The sequence below is a fragment of the Mus pahari genome, chromosome 22 (genome assembly GCF_900095145.1).
Source record: "Mus pahari chromosome 22, PAHARI_EIJ_v1.1, whole genome shotgun sequence".
Lineage (NCBI taxonomy): Eukaryota > Metazoa > Chordata > Mammalia > Rodentia > Muridae > Mus > Mus pahari.
The window spans coordinates 39,426,954-39,447,769 of record NC_034611.1 but is presented as its reverse complement, the minus strand read 5'-3'; the positions used below and the strand labels follow the sequence as shown (position 1 = coordinate 39,447,769).

General features: G+C 45.1%; 3 protein-coding genes across 5 annotated transcripts in view; 1 reads left to right on the top strand and 2 right to left on the bottom strand.

Moving 5' to 3' along the window:
- Ankrd6 (ankyrin repeat domain 6) overlaps positions 1 to 3,452 on the top strand; it is a 143,690-nt gene extending 140,238 nt beyond the window's left edge. For all 3 annotated transcript variants that reach the window (XM_029533421.1, XM_021222247.2, XM_029533420.1), the window contains one exon: positions 788 to 3,452. In XM_029533421.1, coding sequence (XP_029389281.1) covers positions 788 to 1,317 — 530 coding nt within the window. In that variant the 3' untranslated portion in view covers positions 1,318 to 3,452. The remainder of the gene's footprint in view (positions 1 to 787) is intronic.
- A 3,818-nt stretch (positions 3,453 to 7,270) lies between these two features.
- Lyrm2 (LYR motif containing 2) lies at positions 7,271 to 8,540 on the bottom strand. Its single transcript, XM_021222423.2, has 3 exons — positions 8,456 to 8,540; positions 8,112 to 8,252; positions 7,271 to 7,696 (listed from the first exon to the last, which is right to left on the bottom strand). Exons 1-3 carry the CDS (start codon positions 8,498 to 8,500, stop codon positions 7,616 to 7,618), a joined length of 267 nt encoding a protein of 88 aa, XP_021078082.1. The 5' UTR covers positions 8,501 to 8,540; the 3' UTR covers positions 7,271 to 7,615.
- Positions 8,541 to 17,412: 8,872 nt separating this feature from the next.
- Positions 17,413 to 20,816, bottom strand: part of Mdn1 (midasin AAA ATPase 1) — a 120,544-nt gene continuing 117,140 nt past the window's right edge. The window contains exons 100-101 of the mRNA XM_029533259.1: positions 19,488 to 19,630; positions 17,413 to 18,686 (exon numbers count right to left, since the gene is read on the bottom strand). Of these exons, the coding sequence (XP_029389119.1) occupies positions 18,498 to 18,686; positions 19,488 to 19,630 (332 nt within the window). The 3' untranslated portion in view covers positions 17,413 to 18,497. The remainder of the gene's footprint in view (positions 18,687 to 19,487; positions 19,631 to 20,816) is intronic.

The following is a 20,816-nucleotide window of genomic DNA, read 5'->3' as shown; positions in this document are numbered from 1 at the left end:
CCATATTTTCTTTACATGATAATTCTAAAGATGTTAAAGCTTGATAATTAGGTCCTACTGGGGGGCTTTGATAGCTCAGGTACTTAATATAGCCCTGTTCCCATGGCTTCAGCTCTGTGCCAGCAAATTTAGAAACATTTGAGCCAACTTGTCCTGCTAGGACTAGCTATGGACCTGGCCATGGACCTGAACATGGGTTGAAGAGCTGGATGAGGAGTGTGGCTTACCTTCCTCTCCACTCTGCTGTAACCCTAAAACCCCCCAAGAGTTGCCCGCAGGGTACGATGGCACCCGCCTTTGTTCTCAGCATTTAGGAGGCAAAGGCAGGTGGATCTCTGAGTTCGTCTAAATTGTAAGACCCTTACCCAAACAAAGAAAGGGCCCCCAAAACAAATCGGTGCAGAGGCTTATGTCCCAGAAGGGAAGGGAGTGTCTTCCTCCTCAGAGAATAGTGCTCTTTCTGTGCTGAGGCACTTTGTAAGTTTCATCATTCTTGGGCATTAGAAATAGGGCCCAGAGGTGTCTATGATAGGCAATTCTGGCTAAAGGAAAGGCCAGAAATCTAGTCGATATGTTATTCCTATAGCTAACACAGAATCCAAGAGAACCCTGTTGAACCCTGGTGGGAAACCTGGAGAGAAAGTGGGAGGGAGGGAGAGGCGAGGGAGAGGGAGAGCAAGGGAAGTGGGCGGGTGAGTGGCGCCTGGCACAGCTGAGGTTCTCAGGACCCCCAGTCCAATGGCTGGATGTGGGTGTGCTCTGACATTTGTTTCTCCTTTGAAAACAGCTGTAGACCAACCAGTGGCAGCTGCAGGGCCAGGAGCAGCTTCCGACAGCTCCTCTCAGGTTGTGAGGCCCAAGGATAAGGCGCTCAGTGCCACTGCTGCCCACAGCCACCAGCAGGAGATGCCTCCCTCTGACTGCACGGGCTCTGGGTTAAGGAAGGTCAAGGCCCCAGGTGCTTCCAGGGGGGATCAGCAGACTGGATCCTGTGTCACCCGAGGCACCCAGACCAAGAAGTTGGGGAGAAGTGGGCAGGCCAAGCATCGAGGCCAGCAGCCCACAGCCAGCAGCCCCAGTGGGCAGCAGCCATCAGCAGCAAGCAGTGATGCGCGAGACGCCTCGCAAGCCCTGGAGCTGACCCAGTACTTTTTTGAGGCCGTCTCTGCACAGATGGAAAAGTGGTATGAACGGAAAATTGAAGAGGCGCGAAGCCAAGCCAGTCAGAAAGCTCAGCAGGATGAGGCCACGTTGAAGGAGCACATCAGAAGCCTGGAGGAGGAGCTTGCCAGGCTGCGGACAAAGGTGCACAAGTAAAAGCCAGACCCGCTGGTGGACCCAACGGGGTTTCTGGCTTGATAACAGCCAAGTATCAGCGTCCCAGGAGTTGGTTATCACGCACAAGGTGGACTTGCCTTTCAGAAAGTCACGAATGTGTTGCGGACACATATTTCCTGTGCTCTGAAGTTACAAGGCCTTCACTGGTTAAAGTGAATCCTGGTAATATGTTCACAAAAAAGCAAGCCACACCAAGATGAGGTGTGTGCCCAAGTCTGCAATTCAGTGACTTGAACTGTGTCAGAAGCAAAGCGGATTACTCTGGGAACCCAGTAGTCATTCACAGCTGCTGTGCCACGACGGTCCTTCTAAACAGCTGGGATGCAGATGCGAGAAGCCCCTCTCCTCCCATCTAACTCAAGATGCTCATCTTTTAAAGGGGTGAAAAGCATTCAGGTTTTGAGGAAATACATTGTAATGATCTCAGTGTCCAGTGTATCTTAAAGTAAGTTTAAGGGTCATGTAAATAAGGAGTAATTGCTGACTGTCAAACGAGTAAGGTTTAAAATATTGGTCAGTTACTGTGGTTTTAGCCAAATTAATGAGCAGATTAATGTCAAAAATTCACCAAACAACTCCTGCTGGTTACCTTAGATTGCCTTTCTAAAGTCAAGACTTCTGCTGTTTGGTAAATAAGACAGAATCATGAAAGCTTAATTTTGAATTGACTTCTCATTGAAGAACATCAAGCCATCAGAAGGCTTTACTTGTCCACTGAGCAAGATGTAACAGACTGAGGTGGTGACGATATCTGGGTTGGGACCTAGGATTTGTCTTCTGATCCTTTGGAACACAGAACACGGATTATGTCCGCCTCCACGATCCACATATGCATAGAAACGTCTGTTTCTCTAAGCCTAAGGACCTCATAACTACTGTCCATGAATTGTGACTAAAATGCTGTTCATTGAGCCAAAGAGAAGTGACCTTTGTGAAATAGTATGCATTCATCCCTTTGTCAAGCCAAGTTCTTCCTTTTTCTTATAGTGACAATCCATGGATGTAGACATTCCTGTAAACATGCAGGGTAGATATATGCGTACAGAATCTAGTGAGGCCAGTTATTTCATGGGACTGACTGTCCTCAGCCTCTTGGGAGGTGCAGCCCTTTCCGATTCTCCTTCACTCGAGTCCTGTCCTCAGCTCACTTGCCCGAGCCCTGCTATGATACTCCCTGGACAAAAATGTCACTCACTCCTGTAGGATCATTCCTTATTTATACACCAAATTCTTGGGAACTGCCTAAGTAAGAGATGAAACCCCGAGTTCAGCAAGTTATGCTCCAAGCAGGAGTTATTTTCACTATTAGAATACTTATTACCTCAAGATACCCTTGACAAGAAATGCAGAAATCAACTGTAATTGAACATCAAATCTAGACCACAGACTACCTTGGTGGCAGTACTTTGATGATATACCTCCTACCCATCAGAAGCAGGCAGCTTATCACTGTGAATGGATGTTTTTGTCAAGTCCTTAAGCATAAAGCCAGGCTATTGGATAAGGCCAGTCAGCCCCTAACCCACAGGATTAACTTCTAAGGAAGTGGTGGTTGGCTTGTTTTGGAAGGCTCTACTCTGTACTCTAGACTGGCTTTGAACTTGTCATCTTCCTGTCTCAGCCACCTGAATTCTGGGATTAAAGGAGTGAGTCCCATGGCTAATTCTGTGTTGTTTGTAACACCCGTCTTAGGTTTGTTGCAGTTGTAAAGCACTGAAGATCAGCTGTGTCTTTTCCCCTTGTGCTATGTGCAAAAACAAGCAAATATCCCAGCTGTACTTTTACAGGTAACTGTTTATATCACATACTCTCACACAGATCATGCTTCAACCTGAGGCCTAGGAAGCATCAACAGCTGTGGAGAAACACGTTATAAAACAGTAATGTTGTGTATTATCAATGTCCTTTTTAAAAACAAATAATTGTTAGCACATCCCTTAGAATGTATTCTGAGTATCTGTGACAGGGTGAAAGTGTTAGTCTAGCATCGCTTTTTATTTGAGGAGTCCAGAATACAGGTTTTTCATGTTTAGGTTTGTGTGTGCAAGGCATGTTGTCTGATTTTATGACCTGGAACTTGTGTCTCCTATAAGCATTAAATCTTGTTTTCAGTTCTGCCAGTATTCTACTTTTCAGTCATTAGTTCTGCACATTGCACTCAAGAATTCCTGAGAGAGCCTGCACCCAGCCCCTTTACTTACTTAGGCAAATGCATCCAGTTTAGTTAACATCAGGTGTCCTCCACCCACACACAGTGGGTGCGATCTGTGTGTTTGTGGGGAACCCTTTAACGTTAATGCAAGCATATTAAGTCTACTAGGTGTAAGAATGAATAGCACCTCTTACAAAAAAATACAGAGCTGTACAGACACACCTTTAATCCGAGCATGAGGGAAGGAAGCAGAGGCAGGCAGTTAGTTCTATCAGGGTTTGAGGCTAGGCTAGTCTAGAAAGCAAATTCCAGGACAGTTGTCTCACAGAAAAACGCTGTCTCCCAAAAATAAATAAAAGGATAAAGTGATTTGTATTAGTCACAAACAGTAGATAATCAAAGAGGCTTACTTTATAGTTGTGGGGGCGGGGGTGGTGAGTACCTGCTAGGCACTGGGTTTCCTGGAGCTGGGGTAACAGCCAGTTGTGAGCTGCCCCAAGTAGGTGCAGCGACCTGAACTCTGGCCCTCTTCAAGAGTGGTAAGCTTGGGCTGGTGAGATGGCTCAGCGGGTAAGAGCACCCAACTGCTCTTCCAAAGGTGTAGAGTTCAAATCCCAGCAACCACATGGTGGCTCACAACCATCCTTAACAAGATCTGACGCTCTCTTCTAGAGTGTCTGAAGACAGCTACAGTGTACTTACATATAATAAATAAATAAATAAATAAATTTAAAAAAAAAAAAAAAAAAAAGAGAGTGGTAAGCTCGGCCGGGCGTGGTGGTGCACGCCTTTAATCCCAGCACTCGGGAGGCAGATTTCTGAGTTCAAGGCCAGCTTGGTCTACAGAGTGAGTTCCAGGACAGCCAGGGCCACAAAGAGAAACCCTGCCTCGAAAAACCAAAACACACACACACACACACACACACACACACACACACACACACACACACAAAGAGTGGTAAGCTCGTAACTATTGAGGTTAAGCCACCTCTCCAGCTCCCAAAACATCTAATTTTTGCTTGTTTTTATCTTTGGGCCTGATTCTATTTTCAAGGCAAATATGGTTGCTTCTGTTTGTAACAGCTTCCTTAGGTCATTCTGGTCTGTGTCCCTGGGAGAACTGCTAGTGTGACTACTGTAATGTTTGGGCTTGACCTCCCCTAGTCACCACCAGCAGTGCACTGTTGAGTCACACACTGTTGAGCAGTGCTGTGGATGAACTTCACATGTACAACCTGAGGGCACTTTTTTTTTTTTTTTTTAACCTACCTAATTAAGGAACTGATTTGATGGCACTTGTTAATGGGGACAATGACAAGGGTAAACTGGCTTTTGCCACTTATGTGCTGTGAAGTTTTTGTGTAAATTCTTTTTATCCACTTGTTAATCTCTTTTCTGAGACAGGGTTTCACCATGAAGATCTGGCTGACCTAGAACTCAAGTCTGCCTGCCTTTGCCTCCTGAATGCTGGGACTAAAGGTGTGCCTTTACAACAGGATTGTTATTCACATGCAGAAAGTCAGTTATCCAAACATCTTAAATAAAATCCAGGAACAAGTTTGACATTCAGATAGAACACTACAGAAGACACCCAGGTTATACATCCTGAATCCACACACACACAAAAATGCCTTCATGGTGAATAAAACTTCATCTGGCCAACATCTTGACTGTGGCCCTGTACCTAAGGAAGACATTAATAAAAAGAACCTGCTCATGACCCAGGTTCAATATCCAGTGCCCACATGGCAGCTCACAACAAACTCCAGTTCCAAGGGATCTGTAACCCTTACTCATACATGCAGATAAAACATCAATGAACATAAATAAATCATAAAGAAAAAAAAAAAAAAAAGAGGCCTAACAAGACTTGGCCTATAAGCCAGAGGGGCTAATTGCAGCTGAATGTGAGAAGTAGAACTGTCCGTCTAAGATAAAGGGAAAGTCGGTAGGACATTAACCTTTCCCTTTGAAAACAGTTCAATCATAAGTGTTTTTACCTGTTTTAAAAATTTACACAGGGTTGACAGAGGCAGGAGAATCTGAGTTCAGGGCCAGCCAGAGCTACATAGTTTTTTTAAAAAAAAAAAAAAAATCAAGCCTCAGATCGCCCACTGACAACTTTACAGAATTCTCTGTACACTGCTAGACCATCATCACACCTCCATTGCTCACAGCTAGCAAGTGGTGTGTAGTCTGTACACTGCTAGACCATCATCACACCTCCATTGCTCACAGAAAGTGGTGTGTAGTCTGAAGATTTTAGACTAAACAAGGTCTATATTTGGATTTGCATGTCAAAAAGACCACCAAGGGAACTATTTAATATCTTCTCCCTCAAGATGGTTGATAGAACACATGGTGGCTCACATCTACAATTCTGGCAATTGGAAGGTAGAGGGTGGAGAATTAGAATGGGAGACCCTGTTTCAAAAACAAAACCCCAACTTGTTCACAATGCTTGTCAGCTATTTTTGCGTGAGCCATGTAGTTTAAATAGAAGAGCATTAGATCATTCTCATGCAGAACTGTACGGGGGCCCTAAGGCTCCAGGGTGTGCTGCTGCAGCGTCTCCTCAGGCTCCCCAGCACAGGATCCTAGTCCGCCTGTTTGGCTTCTCTGTGTTGATGGGACTTCTGCTCACAGGGTAAGTTCAGATTCATCAATAAGTTGTCACTTTCATGGGTTTCACTACATTGTCAACTTTGTGACATATTTCTTTTTCCAATGTTTGTAGAATGCCGAGTATAAGGCTCCTTAATGATGATTTTTTTTTTAAAAAAGATTTGTTTATTGTATTTATGGGTACACTGTAACTATCTTCAGACACACCAGAAGAGGGCACCAGATCCCATTACAGATGGCTGTGAGCCACCAAGTGGTTGCTGGGAATTGAACTCAGGACCTTTGGGAGAGCAGTCAGTGCTCTTACCCACGGAGCCATCTCTCCAGCTGATTCATCATTTCATGTGGATGTTAGGTGCAGGAGCTGAACTGCCCATCCAGGGCTCCCTCTTCTTGGTGTTCTTAGCTATTTCCATTAAAGCTCCTTGAGGTCTCAGTCTTTTGGTTACCAAGCCATGTCACACCTGAACTCTGAAGGACAAAGCAGGTTAAGTCAAGCAAGTTCTAGAGCTGTCTCCAGCAGTTCTTAACCCTTCTAATGCTGTGTCCCTTTAATACAGCTCTATTTTTTTTTTTTTTTTTGATGTCAGAATCTCACTGTGTAGCCCTGACTGCACCTGGAATTCCTTGTGTAGGACATGCTGGCTTTCAAAATTTCCACTGAGAAATGAGCAGTTCCTCTGATAGCTCTTCCTATACGTGACTTGTGATTTGCTTTTTTTTTTTTTTTTTTNCTGGAACTCACTTTGTAGACCAGGCTGGCCTCGAACTCAGAAATCCACCTGCCTCTGCCTCCCAAGTGCTGGGATTAAAGGCGTGCGCCACCACCGCCTGGCTATGCAGCTCTAATATTATGGTGACCCACAACTGCAAAAATTTTGTTACTTTGTAACTGTAATTTTGCTGTTATGAATCATAATGTAAATATCTGATACTTGACCCCTGTGAAAGAGTTGTTTGGTCCCAAAGGGGTCACGACCCACAGCAAGAGAACCGCTTTTCTAGGGTATCTCTTGAGTCAGTCCACTGCCAGCCCTGTATCTGTTTTTGTAACAGCTTGTGGTCTAGGCATCACAACATACCATACATTCACTCATTTTTGGTTTATGTGCCACAGCGCCTGTGTGGAGGGCAACTTTCTGGAGTGGTTTTCTCTTTCCACCATGTGCGCATCCCAGGGATCAAACTCCAGTCCTTGGCAGCAAGAGTCTTTATGTGGAGTCATCTTACCAGCCCTGTCCTCAGTGCCTTTCTAAGAAATACTAACTAGTAGTCTGTTTTTCAAAGTGGCTGCCATTTCACCTTCCCAGGGGGAGCAATGCAAGATCCCAAGCTCTCATCTTGACATTAGTTCACGTTTAATTACAGCCACTGACGGTAGTGGACATATTAACACACTTCACTTATATTCTTGATTAGAGTGATTAGCACCTTTTTGGGTGCTCTGTGACAGTGGCTCGGAGCCTGTGCAAAACACACGGAGGTCTGAAAATCTTTCAGTTACGAGTTGGCTAAAGCAAGCGTCCTTTCTAGTTCCTTCAGCTGCATATTGCCCTGGGTAATCATCATTCGGATTGTATCCTGTGGAGGAAAGGACAATCTAGTCATTGTTTTACCAGGTTAACCAACGCAAAGGTCTATTACTGTATCTGCTACATTCAAGAACCAACAGTGGCTGGTTACGGGTTGTAGCTGTGGGCTTACCAATGCCCAAGACGCTACATTCAATCCTGTCAAAAAAGACACCCCCCCCCCAAAACAAAACAAAACAAAACAAAAAAAAAAACACCGTAGTGTGAAGTGGAAAGCCAGACGCTAGGCTACCCAATGCAAAGCCAGATGTGGTGCAAACCAAATGTAAAATACCCAGTGGGCAGGGCACTCAGCAGTGATCAAAATGAGCCACCTCTGTGGCATAGTCCAAGGTGTTCGCTAAACTTGCCCAACGATACCGTGGGACAAAGGAGCCGTGGCCCCGGCGTGGTCTTGCTCTCACCTCTTCTGTGGCGCTTTTGTTTCTTTTAAATTCTCCCCTGGCCCAGTCCTGAAGGTATTTTCGGTCAGAATCACTTGGAACTTGCCTAATCGCTCGCAAGATCTTTCTGTAGAGGAGGAGAACCTGCTGCCTTCTCATGAACTGCTCAAGGGAAGGAGAAAGACAAATTACCACAAACCCGCCGGGCTCCACCTCCGCCAGCAGAACAAGAATCAGTTCCCGCGGGCGGGCGGTTTGCGTGGGTGGGGCGCGCCTAGCATCCCCGCCCTCGGGAGGCGGGTCGCAGGGAGAGCGCGACCACACAGGACACAGCCCCTCACGAGCGGAGCGACCTCCAGCCGTACCTGCTTCAGCGTCAAGGCCGCGGGAGGCAAGCGGGAAGCCGCCATGTGGCCCACGGAAGCAGCGGTGGCTCAGGAGCGGAAGTGAACCTGGAGCAACCTGGACACGGAAGCGGAAGTAGGGGACGGGCGAGCCTGGTTCCTAGGAGACGGACGCGCGAGTCCCCGGCGTTCCGCCGAGAACGCGGGAGCTCGATCGCTTTACGGGAGGGGAGAAAGTGTGTGCCTTTTGAGCACCCTTGACGTGTATAACTGAGAAGACCGCCTCTCGCTTTGTTGTTGTTGTTGTTGTTTTTGTCCCCCACAGCACATAGCCAGAAGTCAGGTTGTTGAATCTCTGCCGGATGATTTCCCAAGCACTACTATGCGAAATCAACGTAGAATCAACAAATGTCCGACTCTGCAGTCGTGAGCATCCGATTGCCTCACTTGGGACGTAGATGCTCCACCTTTCCGGGTGCGTTCCACTCCCCGCTATGGTTTCCTCTCTGAACCCTACAGTGAAACGGCCTCTCCCTCGCCAGTGTATCATATGTAAATGCTCAGAGCAGCTCCGGAAGGGTAGAATTCAAATTCAAGGTGTTTACTTTCTCATGCACGATGAGTGATGCTTCTCGTGTGTTTTTTCAGTTTTTCTCTAATATGGGACCTTGGGGATCAAACCTGTATCGTCAGGTTTGGGGGGCAAAGCACCTTTACTGTCTGAGCCATTTCAGTGGCCCTTGGATAATTTTTCTTTTTCTTTTCTTTTCTTTTTTATTCGAGACAGGGTTTCCTCTGTGTAGCCCTGGCTGTCCTTCTGTAAACCAGGCTGGCCTCGAACTCAAATTTGAGTGCTGGGATCAAAGGCGTGCGCCACCACGCCCGGCTGGATAATTTCTTTATACATAGAGGTTTAACTCTACATTAACGCATTTGTTTCTTTTGAGACCTTACAATTTTGTCTTCTACTCCCAGCTGTTGTAAAAGTATATTATTCTGATCAGTTTTATATTTACTCCACCTAAATTATTTTCATTTATGACACAATATGGATCTAAGTTCTTTCCCAGCCACTAGACTAGAAATTCAAGGTCATGTATTAAATAATTCACTACTTTCTCTGGTCATTGTAGTAATCTTGACCGCAGGGTCGTTTAGTGTCTAAATAAATCTAATCAGTCTTGGTTTTTGTTTTTTTGTTGGTTTTTTTTTTTTGGTTTTTATTTTTATTTTTGGTTTTTCAAGACAGGGTTTCTCTGTGTAGCCCTGGCTGTCCTGGAACTCAGGCTGGCCTCGAACTCAGAAATCCGCCTGCCTCTGCCTCTGAGTGCTGGGATTAAAGGCATGTGCCACCACGCCCAGCTCAGTCTTGTTTTTATCTCAGACAGGTATTAAGCTATAAATTTATGTTGTTGTTCTGGCAGATCCAGTAGTTTCTTGGAAACTACTTGGAAAGGCACTGAGTTAATTTCCACATCACCTGGGGATATTTATAAGATTTCTGAATTAGTGCTGGGTCTAAATTGGGCACCCAGAACAGGTATTTTGTACATTCTTTTCTCTACAGTCATGCTAGCCACAGGCAATGTTGCCATATAGATATATACTCCCTGTCTCAAAGATTTATATTTTGAGTAGGAAAGCTTTGAAGGTCAATGCGGTGTTACTAAATTGACTGAGAGTAAGTTCTTGCCCCAAATAACTCTCAGCGCCAAAGCTCAGGGTACAGCGTTTTTAAAGATAAAAGATGCAATGCCATCATTGTTAGGTGTAGGTCAGGAATCTGGTAGTATTTGTTTTGACTACACAACTAGAAGCTATTTTGATTATGTGTCTGAGCCATGGTAAGTCCCAAATGTGTTGCCACGGTGGATGTGACTATTCAAGGGGTTTAAGGGACTAAATATGGATTTAAGGGACTAAATACGTGCCTGAGCCAACACAAAACAGAGTAAGATCAGGACAAAAAGACATTTCCTTAGTCACTTCATTTCTCACTTCTTTTTAGAGACTTTTAAATATTTGATTTCTCAGAGGGAGCAGGCACTGGTTCTTCAGGGTCCTTAGACCTACAAGGACCTGTGGGGCCCAAGAGTAAGGTGTCAACCATGAATTCCAATCAACCCAGTTATGGAACCAGAGATTATTGGCCTTATCATTTGTGGGGCTGGAGAGATGGCTCAGCGGTTAAGAGCACTGATTGCTCTTCCAGAGGTCCTGAGTTCAATTCCCAGCAACCACATGGTGCCTCACAATGGTCTGTAATGGCATCTGAGGCCCTCTTCTGGTGTGTCTGAAAAGAATGGCAGTGTACTCATAAAATAAATAAATACATCTTTTTTAAAAAAGGCTTTAAAAATTTATCATTTGTAAGAGCCAACTGGTATTTAGATGCATAATTAGGATAACTTCACGAATAAATCAGATAACTAATTTTTTTAGAAAGCTATTACTTTTAGATACAGCCATTGGGGCTAGCCCCTTAGGGCCATGAGTGACCAATATGACCATGGGTCTAAGTCAGGGAAGGAACATCATGATTTCCAACTCCATATCTCTGCTTAGTTTCAGATGGGTGAGCCCAACTGGCTTCCAGTTTTGTAGCTGGAAAGACAGTCACTGTAAGTCTCTGGAAGATGAGACTGCTCTGGGTGGACCTTCATAGTCTGGGTCTTCTCAGGGGTTCTCTTTACCTGGATGTGGTAGGTCTGTGGGGTGACACCTGTCACTTAGTATTTAGGTGTTGTCCATGTTTAGCTAATCTGATTAGCCCTGTGCTGGTCTCTGTCTTACATTATCTGAAACTCTCTTGGGAACTTTTAACAGAATCAGGCCTTGGATTAGTTCCTTTCTCCTAAGAGGAGAATTGGAAGCCAGGGTAAAGAGCATGGCCAATTGAATTAGTGTACAGGTCCCATAACAGTTGGGTAGCAGGCCTAAGCAGGCAGGGGTCCCCTGTTCTTTGAATTATGTCAACTTGGGAGATATTGAGGACAGAGTAATTTGTCTCTGTTGTCTGAGACACTTAGGATATGGGCAAGAGAACCCTGTCCCATGAGACACGGAGAGTAATTTATCTTTTCTTATAGATAAGGAGGAGGTTTTCCTTGTCTGGCCTACATAGCTAGAGACAGGAGTGCAGACATGTGGCGCTCATGCATCCTAGAATGAGGCCAACATGCAGTCCCCTGATGAGCTCTGTATCCCATCTAAGGGAGCTACTTGCACCTGGGGATGTCCTGACATCCAAGGGTACTGTAAACAACATATTCGATTAAACTGTAAAATCTAATTTTATCATACAAAACCCATGCGTACCCAAAATGCTGTTTAGACCCTTTTTTAAATCAGAAATACAACCTGTGGTAGTTTGAATAGTTATGGCTCCCATAGCCTCCTGTGGTCTCTACAACTTGTGGAAATGGAAATAAATTCCCCATTCCTTGTTTTTTCTCTCCTCCAATTTCTGTTTGTTTTCGTCCCCACTCCCACCCCCCTCCAAATAAATATCCTTCCTTTAAGTTATGGCTACTGGATCTGTAAGTTTGTTGTAAAGTAGGAGCTAGACCAGACAGAAGCAGGATAAAGAGAAGGAGCAGGCTAGCTGCAAGGCCTAGAAGACAAGCTGTGTGCTACAAAGGACAGGGCTGGAGAAGTGGCCCAAGCCCTTGGAGGAGCCCAGAAGATCGTGAGCTGGATCCCAGACATTGGATGGTTGGAGACTGATTTTTGCTTTTGATTGTGACTGTGCCCTGATATTTTTCCCTCTTGAAGGAAGTTTTTTAGTGAAGCCCNCAGTTAAGAGACTTTGAATTTTAAAGTACTTTGTATTTTAAAAGATACTGGGTATTTTAAAAGGATTGAACTTTTAATATGTAAAAACGTTGGGACTTTTAAAGTTATTTAGATCCAGCACACGCTTGTTCTCCCCTGCGGCCTCTGCTCTGAACCAAGCTGCTCATCTAAATCCTCTAAGGTGTGGACTGATCATTTGGTTGTGATTTTGATTCCAAATTCTAGAGTCTGATTCTCCTGCATCCCCTCACCCCCCACCCGCTGCATGCCTGGGACTCTTTCTTTTTTCTTGTTTCCTCCCACTTTAGCTACCCGCTCTGTCTTTGTGTCTTCCTGGGCCTATACTTTTGTGAATTTCTTTGCCTTCCACAGGAGCTGCCTGCTAAGTCCACAGCTTTCTACATCCGCGTTGCTCCTACAGTATTGGACTTCTCCCTCAGGTGGAATTCCTTGTTGTTTCTCCTTGTCCCTTAACCATTCCTCTCCTTGCCCTATGCCATGGGTGTCTCTTTGGTTTCTGGAGCCAGCTTCTGGACCTTTGGGATTCCCACCATGTGGACAACTTTCTTTCTCTACTAAATGTTGAAGCCCTGACATAACTGGAACCATTTTATTTCATGCCTGCCAGCCATCTTCTGTTATTGCTGACAGAAAAATAGCTCTGAGTCAAGCTATTTTTAGGTCAATTTGACCACACACCTTGTACAGTTCTTAGGTTTTCTTAAGAAATTCCACAACCCTGAGGGGTGGAGAGCTCGGAGAAGAGGAAGAAAAGAAATGGTGGCTGGGAAGGAAAGAGGCAGCTAGTGGCCCACAGACAGAAGACAGATGGAATCAGCACAACTCATGTAACAGGTGACAAGGGCAGCAGGTTTCTCTGCCTTAGAGCTGAGGTGTGCACCCTAAGCTGGCTTCTAATCACTAATTCAAAGAGCTTAGAGGACAGAACAGCTCTCTTGTCCCTGAGCCAAGGCAGAGACATTGGTAACAAAGACTCTGAGCAGTCTGTCCAGAATGCATGCACCCACTCACTCACTAATTCAGCCAGTCATTAGAAACCCAGGTCTCCCATTCACTCACCAAGGTAGAATCAGAACCCAGGTCCTCTACTGGTGTCCCAATATAGCATGAGAGAACAAGGGGATGCCCAAACCTTAAGAGAGCTCTTCAGGAAGCTGGGCCTTCTCAACTAGAACTGAATTTGGTACACAAATGTCACTTGTAGAAGCAGGACTCACTGATTTGGTGTTGGGGAGCACCGCAGACATTCCAGACCATTAAGCTCAGTGGGAGGCATGGAATGTGTTTAGCACCCCACCCTTCCATCTTCCCCACAGGCTGGGAAGGTCTGGAGGGAGGCCAAGTCTTGTGGAGCGGGGGCAATCTCCCTGGAGCTTCTCATACTTTACAGTCCAGACTACTCCTCATAAAAGGCCATATTTAGAGTTCTTTATTAGCTAACAACCAAGGGCAGGCTCTGGCCCCCCAAAATACTAAACACCAAAGCTCAGTGGTACAGCTTTCCTAAAGACAAAACCAATGACATCAGTACTGTCAGTTATAGGTCAAAGGGCTCAGGTAACATGTTTTGACTGTCCACACTCAGTAGGTATTTTGTTTATTCATCTGGGCAATGGCCAGAGGCATGAAGCTTCCTCATGTGTTGCTAAGGTGGATGTGACTTTTTTTTTTTTTAAAGATTTATTTATTGTTATGTAAGTACACTGTGAAACTCCAGAAGAGGGAGTCAGATCTTGTTAAGGATGGTTATGAGCCACCATGTGGTTGCTGGGATTTGAACTCTGTACCTTCGGGAGAGCAGTCGGGTGCTCTTACCCACTGAGCCATCTCACCAGCCCTGGATGTGACTTTTAAAAGTGCAAGATGTCATCACCTTGGTCACTTCATTAAGGGTTCCAGGCAACACACAAACACTGGTACTTTAGAGTGCTCTGGGTTTCTCTCTGATAGAGAGGGGAAGGAACACGAGAGCTATTCAGGGTAAGAAGCTTGCCTAGAATATTTACAGAGTTCTGATGGGGTTGGAGGTTTTTTTTGTTTTTTTAGAAAGACAGTGTCTTACTATGTAGATCTGGCTGTCCTGAAACTCACCTGTGTAGGAAGCCACGGCCCCTTTCTTGGTCAAGAGACAAAGTTAAGGTAGGTTAAGGTTCAAAGTTAGGTTCCCGGCACAGGGACAAAATTAAAAGAGAGCAGGAGATTGCTTTAAAAATGAAAGTAAGAACGTTGGTGCAGCTGCTAGCAATTTGGACTTTAAATCTTGCCTGGCAGACAGGAGTGGAGGGTATGCTGCCAAGTTAGAAACGTTTTCCTGTGGCCAGGCTGGGTATTTAAGAGAGATTGCTTTCCCAATCACCCACGGCCAACTACTGCAGCTCCCGTGAGATGTCTAAAATTATGTCCACAGTGTCGTAAAGGCTCATGAAGCAGAAAAATGCAAACGAGAAGCCAGCAGAGGAGAAAAGAGGCTGAAGAACAAGAGAGTGAGGAGGGAAGTTCAGATGAATCATCTGACAGTGGAGACCCAGATCCATNTTTGAGCTAGCTGCCCTCATTACCACTTAAATCAAAGCAGCTGGCTCAACTCCCTTGTTAACTCTCAGCTGAAAACTGGANTCTTACTGTAGATATTCTGGAGCAATTAGTCTTTGTGTCAGGTGTAAATGGTGCTTCCNAAATACTNCCTTCCATATATTCAAATCATAATGCTAAGTGTAACCTCTGTGCAGCTAATTTGTCCCGTGAAACAGGATGAAAGAATTACAGGCATATAATATCCGTGTGGAGATTGCCACCGCTCAGCAGTGATTGAAGATGATCCAGCGGACAGCTTCCTCAAGGGTCGGGGAGGGATGGTCTTCTGGGGAATTTTTGCTGTGTGCTGTATGCATGTTTTGCCTGTGGTGTATGTGTCGGTTGCAGCGTGCACAGGCCCATACTTCTGCCATGGTGGTGCAGGCCTTTGCCACTGTGGAGGCGGGACATTCACCTCAGATTTGGCTTGCTGCCGTAAAGAAATAGCCTTGCCATTTTTCCATCTTGCCATGGGATGCCAGGCAAAGCACTGCACAGGGGACAGCTAGTGACCTGTTTGGCGTCCTCTGGAAGGCATGTCTAATTGCTTGAGGGTTAAGTGTCCAAGTGTCCTTCCCCCAGAAAAATGACACGGGAGCTGGCCAAGGCCTCCCTGGGTGGTGAGCCCGGAGGAAAGCTTTGTGTAAGGCCCCTATGTTTGCATACGGGGAATTAAACCTCTACCTTCGCCCATGTAGCTTGCTTGCAGCAAAAGAAAAAAGGGGGATATGTAGGAGGCCACGGCCCCTCCCATGGGCTACCCGAAGCCGCACCTTAAAGATGGCACCTGTTGGCTATGAAGCTTGTGATAAACAGGTCCATATTTGGTGGTGTGATATGTTCCTGCTCTTCTGGTTGGCTGAGGCCGCGCACCTGGTGAAGTGACATGGCCTGCTGCGATTGGAGTGGATATGAGAGTATAAATGGGCTTGTAGCCCGGGGCTCGGGGGAGATGAAGAGGGAAATGAAGATTGTTCAAGGTTCCTGAATAAACAAGTGTTGGGATTTGTAATGGTTTGTATATTCTTGGACCAGGAGTGGCACTATTTGAAGGTGTGGCCTTGTTGGAATAGGTGTGACCTGGTTGGAGTAGGTTGTGTTACTGTGGGTGTGGGCATAAGATCCTCACCCTAGTTGCCTTTGGATGAAGATGTAGAACTCTCAGCTCTGCCTGCACCATGTCTGCCTGGATACTGTCATGCTCCCACCTTGATGATAATGAACTGAACCTCTGAACCTGTAAGCCAGCCCCAATTAAATATTGTTTTTTATAAGACTTGCCTTGGTCATGGTGTCTGTTCACAGCAGTAAAACCCTAAGACAGGATTAAAGGTTTGCACTACTCCGCCTTGCTTCTGAAGAGCTTTTCAGCTGGAGAAAGGTACTTGGATACCACAAGTAACATGAAGTAGAACAGGCAAAAACAATTAGTTGAGATGTCAGGCTGGAAAATAAGAGCTGCAGCTGCAGTACAATCAGCAAAGGGAAGATGAAATGTCAGATATGTTAGATAGTTGGTTAGGATTTTGATGGGGTTGTAAAGGAGAAACGTGGGTGAAATCTCACCAAGTCAGGTTATGCAACAGTAAACAGGCAGGCGGTGCTGAGAAGAAATGGTGCATGTGAATATACCATTCAAATTTAGTGTACCTGAACATAGTATATTATCTCAAATATACGGTGTCAGAAACTACCATTACCAAGTCAGACAAGTTAACAGCAATACTTGGTAGTGGTCTCCTAAGATTATACCGAGTAACCATGTAGTTGTTTAAGCATCACACACTGTACTTATACAATGACACTGTCTTGCTGCTATGTGACCTATGACTACTTGAGAACACCAAAGAACACCTTGCTGTATAGTTTTACCCTCTTTTGATATTATGTAGTCCAGGAACATGTGAGATCCACGTGTCTCTGCCTAAAGGGCTGAGATAAAGCATGTACACTACCACTATACCCACCTTCACAGGCTTTTTCGACTACATGACTTTTGAGGCTGTGGTGATGGGAAAGTTATCCGAGTAAGACTATGATGCAGGTAGTGCTTACATATGAGGGCTCAGCTATCTGGCCAGGCTGGGTAGCTGCGGATAGGCAGTGGGGACAACAAGCCCATCATTCCCTCTTTCTGGGACAACCTGAGTTGAAATGGCACCTGTTCATAAGAATTCTGGCCGACCCCAGGCACTACCCTATGGGCAAAGAAATTATTTTAAGTACAGGATTTGGGAGACCCTTCCTCGGCTACATATGCTGATTGCAACTGTAGGCAATATGGTGTGAGTGAAGGGTTATGTCACAGAACAGAATCTTTATACCACCCATGTGGTTCTGCCAACTTACCCCATTTCCCTTGCTACAAAGCCTGCGTGCTGCAACTCACGAATCACAGAACTGAGGCATAAACATTTACAATACTGAGCTACAAGTCTGTGCTAGCATGGTCTGATTAGCAAGTAGGATCAACTGGAAACACACTCTTTCAATCCTGACATATTTTTCATATGCCATTAAGAATGATCAAAGATCTTGAAAAACCAAACCAAAATAAACCAAACCAAACAAATAAAAAAACCATGATCAAAGATTAACTCAACAATTATTTTATAGTTTTCAGAATATAAGCTGCATAGCATTTTGGAATAAAAAATAATATAACTTTAAGTACATGCTTTAGGACACTTTGTTAAACAATAAGCAATCTGTCTTTGATGACCACCATATAAGGGTGGCACACTTCACAGTGTCATCTGCAAACAGACATGGAGACAGGTGTACAGCACAATGTCTACAAACAACATTTAAACAGAATACAACAAATGATTTCAAGTATTCAAACACTGCTTTCTGGCCAAGTAAAACTGCCCCAGCCCCAAGGGAACCAAGCCTAACACTACCATGCTGTGTGGGTGAGGGAGGATGGAGCTGTCGAGCTCTTGTGGACGCAGCATACGTTCACTCCTTTCCACAGTGACACTGGCTTAGGGTAGCTTGAAAGCAGTTATGAGGAATAATTTTCCTCTTAGTATCGGGGGAAGGATGGCTAAACAAATAAATTACAGCAGGGGCTATGGCAGTCCAAGAATGAAATGAGGGAGAATCACCTGTCTGTTATTGCATAGTCTCCTGAGACAGCCACTGGGAGGTACAAAAAGCTGCATCAGTTTTGTGCAGCTCTGTGACCACCTTTGTTGGCTGCTTTATGAGAACACACCATCTAAGTCTCCTGCTTTCTAGCAGGGTAAGATGTGTCCAACCAAGTGGCTCTATGTAGAGCTTAAGGCAGGGACCAGAGAGCAGCCCGTGTTCGTGTTCCTGGATTCATTCCTCAAGGTACTGAGCAGAGGAAAGCGAGTGGCTGAGCTCTAAAGAAGGGGCAGTGTGATCTCTACCTGGTCCCTAGTCAGGAGCCCTGGTACTACTTGTGAGCTGTCTGTGCCCAGTCAGTACAGCAGGGAGTCCAAGAGCTTGTGCTAAGCTCTTCTATGTTGTAAATACAAATGTATAGTGCAATAAAAATGTTTTTATAACTGCTGGATACAGTAAAAAAAGAAAAATCAGGTCCAAGAAGTAGTATCAGAGCACTGAGTTCACAAACAGTTGTGTAAAAGGGAGCTCCAGGGGAGATGCAGTGACCCCACAGCCTCACTACAGACTGTGCTCTGCTCTAGGAATGGTCAGATGCAGTCACCAGCTCAAACCACTGCCTGAGGGCATCACTGAGGGTCTCAGGAAGCGCATTCACATCCCGAAGAATGATGTAAAATGGAAATGGAAACTCTTCCATGTAGGATCGGATTTCGGGCATCTCTCCTGGTCCTTTAAATATTGGTACTTTAATGTCCAAGATAGAATCCTGTTAACAAAAGACATTTTGAAAGAAAGAGAAAAATTAAATAGATTCTTAACTAGTTCATTGACCTTTTTAGTTGACAAGAAAAGCTGAAATAAGAGAAACTTCCAAAATGTTTATGAAGAAGGCAGCTCTTTATAACATGGAGAAGTTCAAGGAAGAGGAACAAGTAAGAAAGGCTGCCTTCGCCAGGCGTGGTGGCACACGCCTTTAATCCCAGCACTCGGGAGGCAGAGGCAGGCGGATTTCTGAGTTCGAGGCCAGCCTGGTCTACAAAGTNCTACAAAGTGAGTTCCAGGACAGCCAAGGGTACACAGAGAAACCCTGTCTCGAAACAAACAACAAAAAAAAAAATTAAAAAAAAAAAAAAAAAAAGAAAGGCTGCCTTCCTTGCATCCATGTCTCTACTCTATGGAGAAATCCCCACTTGCCTTGCCAGTCAGTCAGGATCAGTGCAACCTGCAGCTATATGCTTCCTGAGACACTGAGTCGGTCAGCTGCTAGGATGGTATGCTACAGGCTGTCTCTGTTTAAAGGAGCTCAGGGTCCACACTGACAGTCGCTACCCTTTTCATACAGAGGACAACTATATTCAGAGGGCTTTCTGCATCTGTGAATCTCTGCTCTCCTCCTCACGATTCTGGGTTGGGAAGAATGTTCCTCACCTTGCGGGGTTTTGTGGAGCCTTGTGAGGGGACTGGCACTGCACCAGCACTCCAGGACAGGGTTACAACTACACTTCTGAACAAGTTCAAGGCGCCCCCTATTCTGCAGAATGGTGGCTTTTGGTACCTGCTCACTCACCCGTGAACTGGGATTATCCAACACAACAAAAATGACGAAGACGTTGGCATTCTGGGCAGCCTGGACTGCTGCTAGGACTCTGTCTTTGCCTTCAAGGAAAAGGCCTCGCCCATCAGAAACTATGAGGAGCAGCTGGGCAGTCTCTGCAGAAGCCGTGCATTACAGGGAAGGGAAAAGGGAAAACCCATGTTAACAATTAGATACCACCTGTGGGCATTCTAAAGAAGGATCCCTGGAACTGTCACATTTTGCACATAAACAGGAGAGATAAGACACTCAATTGGTCAGCACAGCAGACAGAAGGTCAAGCTTAGATCAATTCCATTAAAGGCGGGCCATAGGAGGCTCAGCACAGAAAGGCACGAGCTCTTCACTGACAACTGCAGCCCATTCCTTGAGATTCACATGATAGAAGCAGAAATTGTTCTCCTGACTCACGTGCTTAAGCCTGTGGACTTCAGCAACCATAGAGATGAATAGGCCACCAGAAGTGACCCAATCAGTAACCTAGAACTTGTCTTCCAAATTTCATATATTGCCTTTTGGACTTTCTCTCTCTCTCTAAGATTTATTTATTTATTCTATGTAAGTACACTGTAGCTGTCTTCAGACTCCCCAGAAGAAGAGTCAGATCCCATTACAGATGGTTGTGAGCCACCATGTGGTTGCTGGGAATTGAACTCTGGTCCTCTGGAAGAGCAGTCAGTGCTCTTAACTGCTGAGTCATCTCTCCAGCCCCCTTCTGGACATTTCTACCCAGGAACAATTCTATGTCCCTAAGTTCCTTCCCTTTCTCTCTTCTCCATGACAGAATCAGGGCTAGATAACTGTCATATTTCAAGCCCGAAAGCAATCATAATTACATTAACTCATTTCTGGATTATGTTCTATAATGAGTGTGAACTTTATACTTAATTCCATATACCTTATTCCTTCCTATCCAACTCTGAACGTAATCTAGCATATATGTTTTAATTTGTAACTAGTGACTATTAATTATAAGCCCTAAAAATGAGTTCAGCATGAATTTCCGAATAAATAATGAATAAAGAATTCAAGCAATGAGAACTCCATCTTTCTGGTTTTTTGTTTTGTTTTGTTTTTTTTCCCTATAGGGAATATGTTCTAAAGGTGATGGGGGTTAGAGGGACTCAGAAGATGGCTCATTTGGTAAATTGCTTCCTACACAGTAGGAGGACCTGACTTAGGATTGCGAGCACCCACATGAAAGTCAAGTGTGACAACACATGCCTGTAATCCCAGTGCTGGAGAGCGGGAGACAGAAGAAACCTGGGGTTTGATGGCTAGCTTAGCTGTGAGTTTCTGGTT

Coding starts and splice junctions, on each gene's coding strand:
- Lyrm2 (XM_021222423.2), bottom strand. CDS start 8,500: ATGGCGGCTTCCCGCTTGCCTCCCGCGGCCTTGACGCTGAAGCAG. Junction 8,253..8,455: donor CGGCCTTGACGCTGAAGCAG/GTACGGCTGGAG, acceptor TCCCTTGAGCAG/TTCATGAGAAGGCAGCAGGT. Junction 7,697..8,111: donor ACAAAAGCGCCACAGAAGAG/GTGAGAGCAAGA, acceptor TTTCCTCCACAG/GATACAATCCGAATGATGAT.